At 65.6% G+C, this 11,343-nt stretch overlaps 1 protein-coding gene across 1 annotated transcript; it reads left to right on the top strand.

The window, feature by feature from the left end:
* Window positions 1–3,614: 3,614 nt before the first annotated feature.
* On the top strand, window positions 3,615–11,291 carry WAS (WASP actin nucleation promoting factor; the record flags this gene model as incomplete). The annotated part of the gene is made up of 13 exons (XM_082300261.1): window positions 3,615–3,716; window positions 4,807–4,965; window positions 5,388–5,474; window positions 5,914–6,010; window positions 6,713–6,751; window positions 6,836–6,874; window positions 7,885–8,083; window positions 8,601–8,643; window positions 9,211–9,364; window positions 9,846–9,964; window positions 10,055–10,156; window positions 11,003–11,105; window positions 11,206–11,291. The coding sequence occupies 13 exons, from the start codon at window positions 3,615–3,617 to the stop codon at window positions 11,256–11,258; spliced, it is 1,296 nt and encodes a 431-aa protein (XP_082156387.1). The 3' UTR covers window positions 11,259–11,291.
* Between the last annotated feature and the right edge of the window lie 52 nt (window positions 11,292–11,343).

The following is an 11,343-nucleotide window of genomic DNA, read 5'->3' as shown; positions in this document are numbered from 1 at the left end:
GGGGTCTTTAGGACAATTTGGGGACCCCATAGAACATCTCGAGGTCACTTTGGGGCCCCTTTGGTCACTCTGGGGGTCTTTAGGACGACATGGGGAACCCATAGAACATCTCCTTGAGGTCTTGGGGTCACCTTGGGGACCCTTGGGTCACTCTGGGGGTCTTTAGGACACTGTGGAGACCCCATAGAACATCTCGAGGTCACCTTGGGGACCCTTTGGTCACTGGGGGTCTTTAGGACCATGTGAGGAACCCACAGAACATCTCCTTGAGGTCTTGGGGTCACCTTGGGGACCCTTTGGTCACTCTGGGGGTCTTTAGGACCATGTGGAAACCCCATAGAACATCTTGAGGTCTCCTTGGGGACCCTGGGGTCACTCTGGGGGTCTTTAGGACCATGTGGAAACCCCATAGAACATCTCGAGGTCACCTTGGGGACCCTTTGGTCACTGGGGGTCTTTAGGACGACATGGGGAACCCACAGAACATCTCCTTGAGGTCTTGGGGTCACCTTGGGGACCCTGGGGTCACTCTGGGGGTCTTTAGGACAATGTGGAGACCCCATAGGACATCTCGGGGTCACCTTGGGGACCCTTGGGTCACTCTGGGGGTCTTTAGGACAATGTGGAGACCCCACAGAACATCTTGAGGTCACCTTGGGGACCTTTTGGTCACTCTGGGGGTCTTTAGGACAATGTGGAGACCCCATAGGACATCTCAAGGTCTCCTTGGGGACCCTTTGGTCACTCTGGGGGTCTTTAGGACGACATGGGGAACCCACGGAACATCTCCTTGAGGTCTTGGGGTCACCTTGGGGCCCCTTGGGTCATTCTGGGGGTCTTTAAGACAATGTGGAGACCCCATAGAACATCTTGAAGTCAGTTTGGGGACCCTTTGGTCACTCTGGGGGTCTTTAAGACAATGTGGAGACCCCATAGGACATCTCGAGGTCACCTTGGGGACCCTGGGGTCACTCTGGGGGTCTTTAGGACAATGTGGAGACCCCACAGAACATCTTGAGGTCACTTTGGGGACCCTTTGGTCACTGGGGGTCTTTAGGACCATGTGGGGAACCCACAGAACATCTCCTTGAGGTCTTGGGGTCACCTTGGGGACCCTTGGGTCACTCTGGGGGTCTTTAGGACAATGTGGAGACCCCATAGAACATCTTGAGGTCTCCTTGGGGACACTTTGGTCACTCTGGGGGTCTTTACGACCATGTGGAAACCCCACAGAACATCTTGAGGTCTCCTTGGGGACCCTTTGGTCACTCTGAGGGTCTTTAGGACAACATGGAGACCCCATAGAACATCTCGAGGTCACTTTGGGGCCCCTTGGGTCACTCTGGGGGTCTTTAGGACCATGTGGGGAACCCACAGAACATCTCCAGGGAGCCCAGAGCCGTCACGGGGACTCCCAAGCCGAGCGTGGGGAGCTGTAGGACGAGGTGGGGACACCGTAAAACGTCCCCCTGAGGTCACCCTGGGGTCACGAGGACACACTGGGATCCCATGGGAGGTCTGAGAGGTCTCGGGGTCACCTTGGGGACCCCCCTGAGGTCACCCTGGGGTCACGAGGACACGCTGGGACCCCATGAGGGTCTCCAGGGACCCCCTGGGAGCCCCCAGGACAAGGTGGGGACCCCCCGTGGGGGCGTGAGGCTCCTGCTTGGGGTCAGCAGAGACCCCCAGGCCCTCCCTGTGACCCCCCCGTGGCACCGGAGACCCCTCCCAGTATGAACCAGTACAGCCCAGTGCCTCCCCGCTGAGTTGTGCACCATCGTGGGACATCCCACTATAAACCAGTATGAACCAGTATGAGCCACTGCGACATCCCGGCTGGGAACTCTTGGATCTACGTTGCATTGGGCCGGACCAGTATGGACCAGTACGGACCAGTGTGGAGCAGGAAGGAGCTGGGAGCTCCACGTGCATCGCCTTGGTTTGGACCAGTATGGACCAGTACGGACCAGTGCCTTGCCATGGCCTTCGGCCATCCCAGCATGCACCAGTACAGACCAGTACGGACCAGTCCAGCAGCCAAACTGGGAGCTCTTCACCGGCGTGGCCTTGCGTCCTCCCAGTATGGACCAGTATGGACCAGTACAAACCAGTCCAGAGCTCGCCCAGGATCTCTTCACCCGCGTGGCCTTGCGTCCTCCCAGTATGGACCAGTATGGACTGGTAGGGTGCCCCCACTGCTGTATTGATGCCCATAGGCCTTCTCCCAGTATGGACCAGTACAAACCAGTTCCTGCCCCCCACCCTGGGTGCCTTCTCCCCTCCCCCCCCTTATTTATTGCCCCTCCCCCCAGGGGGTCCCAGAGGTGCCGGAATCGCCAATAAACAATGCCTGTTACTGGTCTGGCTCCCAGTATGGACTGGGAGGGGATTGGGGGCTCCCAGTATGGACTGGGAAGGGATTTACTACTCCCAGTATGAACTGGTGAGCTTCCAGTATGGACTGGGAGGAGATTTACCATTCCCAGTATGAACTGGTGAGCTTCCAGTATGGACTGGGAGGGGATTGGGGGCTCCCAGTATGGACTGGGAAGGGATTTACTACTCCCAGTATGAACTGGTGAGCTTCCAGTATGGATTGGGAGGGGATTGGGGGCTCCCAGTATGGACTGGGAAGGGATTTACCACTCCCAGTATGAACTGGTGAGCTTCCAGTATGGACTAGGAGGGGACTGGGGGCTCCCAGTATGGAGTGGGAAGGGATTTACCATTCCCAGTATGAACTGGTGAGCTTCCAGTATGGACTGGGAGGGGACTGGGGGCTCCCAGTATGGACTGGGAAGTGGTTGGAGGTTCCCAGTATGGACTGGGAAGGGATTTGCCATTCCCAGTATGAACTGGGGAGCTCCGAGTCCGAACTGGGAGGGCGTGGGCAGGGGCGGGGCCAAGACTGGGATGTTCCCAGTGTTCCCAGTTGCGTTCCCATCGTTGGCGGAGGCTGCTCCCAGTCCTTCCAGTTCCCCTTCCCCGTCCCTCCCAGTTCCCCCAGTCCCTCCCAGTCTCCCCCATTCCCTTCCCTAGTCCCTCCCAGTTCCCCCAGTTCTTCTCTCAGCCCCCCCAGTCCCCCCCAGTCTCCCCCAGTCCCTCCCAGTTCCCCTCCCGTCCCTCCCAGTTCCCCTCCCAGCCTCCCCAGTTCCTCCCAGTTCCCCCAGTTCCCCTCCCAGTCCGGAGGTGACGTCCCCGCCACCTTTGGGTGCTTCCGGCCGGAAGAGGCCTCAGGGGCACCCGGAGTTTTTGGGGGGGGAGGGCCCAGGGCGGTTTTGGGGGTCCCAGGACAGTTTTTGGGAGGGTTTTGGGGGTCCCAGGGCAGTTTTTGGGGTCCCAGGGCAGTTTTTGGGAGGGTTTTGGGGGTCCCAGGACAATTTTTGGGGTCCCAGGGCAGTTTTTGGGAGGGTTTTGGGGGTCCCAGGGCAATTTTTGGGGTCCCAGGGCAGTTTTTGGGAGGGTTTTGGGGGTCCCAGGACAATTTTTGGGGTCCCAGAGCAGTTTTTGGGAGGTTTTTGGGGGTCCCAGGGCGGTTTTTGGGAGGTTTTTGGGGGTCCCAGGGCGGTTTTTTGTGGGGTTTCCAGGGATTTTGGGGGTCCCGGGAATTGGGGATGAGCCGGGGGGCGCGGCCGGGGGGGGACAACGTCCCCTCGGAGCTGCTGGGGGAGCAGGAGAACCTGCGGATCTTCGAGCTGCTGGGCAGGAAATGCGTGGTGAGGAACTGGGGGGAACTGGGAGGAACTGGGAGGAACTGGGAGGGTCTTGAGGGAGATTTGGGGGGAAATTGAGGGATTTGAGGGGGGTCTTAAAGATCCTGGGGGGGATTTGGGGAGGATCTGGGGGGTTTGAGGGGTACTTAGGGGGCTGCTGGGAGGATTTGGGGGGGTGCTGGGGGGGTATTTGGGGTCTCCAGGATGGGTTTTGGGGTCCTGGGGGCATCGGGGCGGTTTTGGGGTCTCGGGGGAGGGGAGGGGGTTGTAAGGTGGTTTTGGGGGGGGGTCTCGGGGAGGGTTTGGGTTCTCAGGGATGGATTTTGAGGTCTCGGGGGATTTTGGGGTCTCCGGGGTGGATTTGGGGCAGTTTTGGGGTGTCTGGGGGGGGGTTCGGGGGGGATTTTGGGGTCTCCGGGGTGGATTTGGGGTGTCCAGGGTGGATTTGGAATGTCTGGGGGGGGTCTCAGGGGGGATTTTGGGGTCTCCGGGGTGGATTTGGGGCAGTTCTGGGGTGTCTGGGGGGGTTTTGGGGGGGGATTTTGGGGTCTCCGGGGTGGATTTGGGGCAGTTCTGGGGTGTCTGGAGGGGGGGTCTCAGGGGGGATTTTGGGGTCTCCGGGGTGGATTTGGGGCAGTTCTGGGGTGTCTGGGGGGGGGGGGGGGGTTTGGGGGGGATTTTGGGGTCTCCGGGGTGGATTTGGGGCAGTTCTGGGGTGTCTGGGGGGAGTCTCGGGGGGGATTTTGGGGTCTCCGGGGTGGATTTGGGGCAGTTCTGGGGTGTCTGGGGGGGGGCCTCAGGGGGATTTTGGGGTCTCCGGGGTGGATTTGGGGCAGTTCTGGGGTGTCTGGGGGGGGGTTTCGGGGGGGATTTTGGGGTCTCCGGGGTGGATTTGGGGCAGTTTTGGGGTGTCTGGGGGGGGTTTTGGGGGGGATTTTGGTGTTGCTGGGGTGGATTTGGGGCAGTTCTGGGGTGTCTGGGGGGGGTCTCAGGGGGGATTTTGGGGTGTCCAGGGTGGATTTGGGGTGTCTGGGGGGGGGTCTCAGGGGGGATTTTGGGGTCCCCATGGTCCCACCCCGCCGTGTCCCCGCAGACCCTGGTGACGGCCGTGGTCCAGCTCGTGGTGGCCGAGCCCGGGGGGGTCCCCGGGGGGGTCCCGGGGGGCTCCTGGAGCCTCCGGGGCTGCGGCGTCGCCTGCCTGGTCCGGGACAGCCCCCGGCGCTCCTACTTCATCCGCATCTTCCGCCTGCCCGTGAGCCTGGGGGGCCCCAAAATCCTCGGGGGGGCCCCAAAATCACCGGGGGGAGTCCCCAAACCCCAGGGGTTGTCCCCAAATCTGTGGGGTGGGTCTGGGCTGAGCCCCACTCCTTCCACTTCATCCCCATCTTCTGCCGGCCCCTAACATGGGGGGAGGTCCCCAAAATCGCGGGGGGGGGGGTCCCCAAATCCTCGTAAGGGTCCCCAAAATCCCGGGCGGTCCCCGGAATCCTGGGCGGGGGGGAGGGGGGTGTCCCCAAAATCCCGGGGGGTTTCCCCAATCCCGACGGGGGGGTCCCCAAATCCCAGGATGGGGGGAGGTCAAGGGGGTTGGGGATTGGGTGGGGAGGGGTCCTGGGGGGATCCCGGGGGGTTGGGGGGATTTTTGGGGGGTCCCTGAGCCCCGACCCCCCCCAGGCTGGGGAGCTGTGGTGGGAGCAGGAGCTGCAGGGGGGGATGGGCTACAAGACCCCCACCCCCTTTTTCCACACCTTCATCAGCCACGTGAGTGGGCGGGGCCGGGGGAGGGTGGGTGTGGCCAAAAAGGGCGTGGCTCGTGGAGGGCGTGGTCAGTGGGCGGGGCTATGGAAATGAGGTCGGGTCGAGGGGCGGGGCCAATGGGTGGTGTTGGGGTGTGGGCGTGGCCATGGAAAGGTGGGAGGAGCCGATTGGGTGGGGCAAAGGGGAGGAGCTTAAATGGGTGTGGCCAGGAAAAAAAATTTGGGTGGGGGCGTGGTCAAGAGCAAGTGGGCGTGGCCAGAGAATGTGGGCGGGGTCTGCATCGTGTGGGCGTGGCCTGTGCTCAATGCGCCCATGTAAGGAAAATGGGCGTGGCTTTGGATGGGTGTGGCCTAATGGGGTGTGGCCATATAAAGGAAAAGGGGCGTGGTTTGGGGCGAGTGGGCGTGGCCCGGGTGCCCACGGCCGCCCCTGATTGGCTCAGGAGGGGTGGGCGGGGCTGAACTTCGCGTCCGAGGCCGAGGCGGCGACGTTCGAGGGCCGCGTCCAGGAGCGGCTGCGGCGGCGGCAGCAGCGGAGCGGTGAGAGACCCCTCCCCAAAATGCGCCTGGGACCCTGAAATGTGCCTGGGACCCCCCCAAAATGCGCCTGGGACCCCCCTGAAATACACCGGGACCCTCCAAATGCACCTGGGACCCCGAAATGCGCCTGGGAACCCCCCGAAATGCACCTGGGACCCCGAAATGCACCTGGGACCCGAAATGCACCTGGGGACCCGAAATGCACCTGGGACCCCCCTGAAATACACCGGGACCCTCCCAAAGTGCACCTGGGACCCCAAAATGCACCTGGGACCCCGAAATGCGCCTGGGACTCCCCCAAAATGCACCTGGGACCCACCCAAAATGCACCTGGCAACCACGAAATGCACCTGGGAACACCAAAGTGCACCTGGGGACCCCAAAATGTACCTGGGACCCCCTGAAATACACCGGGACCCTCCTAAAGTGCACCTGGGACCCCAAAATGCACCTGGGACTCCCCCAAAATGCACCTGGGGACCCCAAAATGCACCTGGGACCCCCCAAAATACACCGGGAACCCCAAAACTACGTCACAACCCCCCCCCCCAAATCCACTTGGAATGCCCAGAATCCACTGGGGACTCCCAAAAATCCAGCGGGACCCCCCAAAATTCCACCGGATCCCCGCTCCCCCCCAATCCCTGGGACCCCCAAACCCCCCCTCCCCCCGCTCTGACCCCCCCTTTTCTCCCCTCACAGAGAAGCAGCCGCTGCCCCCTCCCCCACCCCCCGGCCATGGTGAGTCCTGACCCCCCCGGGGGCGTTTTGGGGTCACTGGGGGGGGTCCCCACCCCCCCCTGACCCTCCTTGTGCCCCCCCCAGAGCATCGGGGGAGCCTCCCCAGGACCCCCAACCCCGATGGTGAGTGAGGAGGGGGGGGGGTGCTCCCCCATTTGGGGGGGTCCTGCCCCATTTGGGGGGGGTCGGGGAGGGCCCAGGGTGGGAATTGAGGAGGATTTGGGGGTCCTGGGGGGAGCAGGGGGGGATTTGGGGTGAATTCGGGGTGCTGGAGGCATCGGGGGGGGGGGGGAGGCTGTAGGGAGGGTTTGGGGTCTTTGGGGGGATTTTGGGGTCTCGGGTTGGGGTCTCTGGGGGGGTCTTGGGGGGTTTTAGCGTCCCAGGTTGGGTTGGGGTCTCTGGGGGGGGTCTTTGGGAGGTTTTGGGGGTCTCTGGGGGGTCTTTTGGGGGTTTTGGGGTCTCAGGTTGGGTTGGGGTCTCTGGGGGGGTTTAAGGTGGTTTTGGGGGTCTCTGGGGGGGGTCTTGGGGGTTTTAGGGTCTCAGGTTGGGTTGGGGTCTCTGGGAGGGTCTTTGGGGGGTTTTGGGGGGTCTCTGGGAGGGTCTTTTGGGGGTTTTGGGGTCTCAGGTTGGGTTGGGGTCTCTGGGGGGGTTTAAGGTGGTTTTGGGGGTCTCTGGGGGGGGTTTTGGGGGTTTTAGGGTCTCGGGTTGGGGTCTCTGGGAGGGTCTTTGGGGGGTTTGGGGGGTCTCTGGGAGGGTCTTTGGGGGGTTTTGGGGGTCTCTGGGGGGGTTTAAGGTGGTTTGAGGGTCTCTGGGGGGTCTTTTGGGGGTTTTGGGGTCTCAGGTTGGGTTGGGGTTCTGGGGGGGGTTATAAGGTGGTTTTGGGGGTCTCTGGGGAGGGTGTTTGGGGGGTGTTTGGGGGGTCTCTGGGGGGGGTTTAAGGTGGTTTGAGGGTCTCTGGGGGGTCTTTGGGGGGTTTGGGGGTCTCTGGGGGCACTTCTGGCACCTCTGGGGGGGTGTAAGGGGGTTTTGGGGGAGTCTCTTTGGGGGGGGTTGGGGTTTCTTGGTGCTTTTGGGGTCCAGCCCCACAGCGGGGGGGTCCCAGTGCCCCATAACAATTCCCCCCCCCCCTCCAGGCCCCCCCATCCCGGCCGTGCCCATCCCCAACCCCGACATCACCCCCAGCCGGTACCGGGGGCTGCCCAGCCCCCCCTCGGGACCCTCCCCCACCTCGGGACCCCCCCCCACGGCCGGAGCCCCCCCCGGGGAGCCCAAAAAGGGGGGGGGGCGCAAGAAAATCTCCAAGGCCGATATCGGAGCCCCCTCCGGCTTCAAGTGGGTCTGGGTGGGGGAGGGGGGGGGCTGGGGGGTGGGGGAGCGGTGGGGGGCACTGGGGGGTCTGGGGGTCTATGGGGGGGTCTGGGGGGGGTCAGGGGGGTCTGTGGGGCACTGGGGGGCTCTGGGGGGGTTCAGGGGGGGTCTGGGGGGCACTGGGGGGTCTGGTGGGGTCTGTGGGGCACTGGGGGGCACTGGGGGGTCTGGGGGGCACTGGGGGAGTCTGGGGGGGTTCAGGGGGGGTCTGGGGGGCACTCGGGGTCTGTGGGGCACTCGGGGTCTCTGGGGGGGGCACTGGGGGTCTCTGGGGGGCACTGGGGGAGACTGGGGGGCACTGGGAGGCACTGGGGGGTCTGGGGGGGTTCAGGGGGGGTCTGTGGGGTACTGGGGGTCTGTGGGGCACTGGGGGTCTATGGGGGGGTTCAGGGGGGGTCTGGGGGGCACTGGGGGGGTCTGGGGGGGGTTCCTGGGTCCCTGTGGCTCCCCCAGCCCCTCTCCCCTCCCCTCCCCCCCCCAGGCACGTCAGTCACGTCGGGTGGGACCCCAACAGCGGCTTGGACGTAGGTGCCACCCGGACCCCCCGTGTCCCCCCTGCTGTGGGGTGCCAGTGACCCCCTGAGGTCACAGTGACCCCATGGGGTGACCCCGCAGGGTGCCAGTGACCCCCTGGGGTGCCCGTTGACCCCTTGGTGTCCTGAGTGACCCTGCAGGGTGCCAGTGACCCCCTGGGGTGCCCGTTGACCCCTTGGTGTCCTGAGTGACCCTGCAGGGTGCCAGTGACCCCCTGGGGTGCCCATTGACCCCTTGGTGTCCTGAGTGACCCTGCTGGGTGCCAGTGACCCCCTGGGGTGCCCGTTGACCCCTTGGTGTCCTGAGTGACCCTGCAGGGTGCCAGTGACCCCCTGGGGTGCCCGTTGACCCCTTGGTGTCCTGAGTGACCCTGCTGGGTGCCAGTGACCCCCTGGGGTGCCCATTGACCCCTTTGGCGTCCCGAGTGACCCTGCAGGGTGCCAGTGACCCCCTGGGGTGCCCGTTGACCCCTTGGTGTCCTGAGTGACCCCTTGGTGTCCCGGTGCCCCCCCGGGTGAGCCCGCAGTGCGTGCCAGCGCCGTGCCCTGTCCCCGCAGCTCGCCAACCTGGACCCGGCGCTGCGGTCACTCTTCGCCCAGGCCGGGGTCAGCGAGCGCCACTTGGCCGACGCCGAGACCTCGCGGCTGATCCACGACTTCATCGAGGGCCGGGGGGGGCTGCAGGCCGTGCGCGAGGAGATGCGGCGCCAGGGTGGGGCTGGGGGCACCTGGGGGGTACCTGGGGGGCACCTGGGAGGGGGCTGGGGGCGCCTGGGGTGTCCTGTGGGCACGTGGAGGTCCCTGGTGGGCACCAGGGTGGGTGCCGGGGGGGGGCTTGGGGTACCTGGAGGTCACCTGGGGGTACCTGGGAGTACCTGCGGGGGGGGTGGGGGGCACCTGGGGGTACCTGGGAGTACCTGCGGGGGGGGTGGGGGGCACCTGGGGACACCTGGGAGTACCTGCGGGGGGGGTGGGGGGCACCTGGGGACACCTGGGGGTACCTGGGAGTACCTGCGGGGGGGGTGGGGGGCACCTGGGGACACCTGGGGGTACCTGTGTGGGGGGTGGGGGGCACCTGGGGGTACCTGAGGGGACCGGGGGGGTTCTGGGGATCACCCGGGGGCACCTCCGAGGGTCTCTGTGCCCCCTCTGACCCCTCCCCCCTTCTCTCTCTCTCCGCCCCCCCCCCCCAGGACCGCCCCCTCCCCCACCGGGCCGTGGGCCTCCCGCCCCTCCCCCCGCCCCTCCCCCCTCCTCCAGCCGCTCCCGCTCGGGGGTCCCGGCCCCGCCCCCTCCCCGCGCCGGCCCCGCCCCTCCCCCGGCCCCGCCCCCTCCGCGAGGCCCCGCCCCTCCCCCGCGAGGCCCCGCCCTGCCCGGAGCGGCGGCTCCGCCCCCTCCCCCCCCTCCCCCGCCCCCTCCCCCCTCCGGAGGAGCCCCCCCCGCGACCCCCCCGGGCCGGGGGGCGCTGCTGGACCAGATCCGCCAGGGGGTGACGCTCAACAAGGTGCGGGGGGGCGGGACCCCAAAAAGGGGCGAGGGACCCCAAAAACGGGGGTGGGACCCCAAAAACGGGGGTGGGACCTCAAAAAGGGGCGTGGGACCTCAAAAAGGGGCGTGGGACCCCAAAAAGGGGCGTGGGACCTCAAAAACGGGGGTGGGACCCCAAAAAGGGGCGAGGGACCCCCAAAAGGGGCGAGGGACCCCAAAAAGGGGCGTGGGACCTCAAAAAGGGGCGTGGGACCCCAAAAACGGGGGTGGGACCCCCAAAAGGGGCGAGGGACCCCCAAAAGGGGCGAGGGACCCCAAAAAGGGGCGTGGGACCTCAAAAAGGGGCGTGGGACCCCAAAAACGGGGGTGGGACCTCAAAAGGGGCGTGGGACCCCAGAAAGGGGCGTGGGACCTCAAAAACGGGGGTGGGACCCCAAAAAGGGGCGAGGGACCCAAAAAGGGGCGAGGGACCTCAAAAAGGGGCGAGGGACCCCAAAAACGGAGGGTGGGACCCCAAAGAGGGAGGGTGGGACCCCAAAAACGGGGGCGGGACCCCAAAAAGGGGCGTGGGACCCCAAAACCGGGGGCAGGACCCGAAAAAGGGGGGTGGGACCCCAAAACGGGGCGTGGGACCCCAAAGAGCGAGGGTGAGACCCCAAAAAGGGGGGTGGGACCCTCGGGGGTGTCCAAGGGGGGGTCCCGTGACCTTTGGGGGGGCGGTGAGCCCATGGGATGGGGGAGGGGCTCCTCCATGACCCTTTTTGGGGGGGGGATCCCGTTATCATTTGGGGGGGGGGGGGGGGTCCCCTGACCTTTTGGGGTCCTGCCTGACCCCCCCCTCCCCCCGTCCCCCCCCCCCCAGACCCCTGAGACCCCCGAGGTGGGCGCGGGCTCCGGCGCGGGGGGGCTCGTGGGGGCCCTCATGGACGTGATGCAGAAGCGGAGCCGCGTCATCCATTCCTCAGGTGAGACCCCCGAGACCCCCCCCACGACCCCCCTGACCCCCCACGACCCCCCTGACCCCCCCTGACCCCCCTGACCTCCCCTTTTTGACCCCCCCCCCAGATGAAGGCGCGGCCAGCGAGGAGGAGGAGGACGACGATGAATGGGACGATTGAGCCCCCCCGGATCGGGGACCCCCGAGACCCCCCCCAATTCCACCCGGCCCTAAAAACCCCCCCCCCCCTGCTTCTACGGACCCCC

Source organism: Coloeus monedula (genome assembly GCF_965178545.1).
Source record: "Coloeus monedula genome assembly, chromosome: 39".
Lineage (NCBI taxonomy): Eukaryota > Metazoa > Chordata > Aves > Passeriformes > Corvidae > Coloeus > Coloeus monedula.
This window is presented reverse-complemented; position numbering and strand designations above follow the sequence as displayed.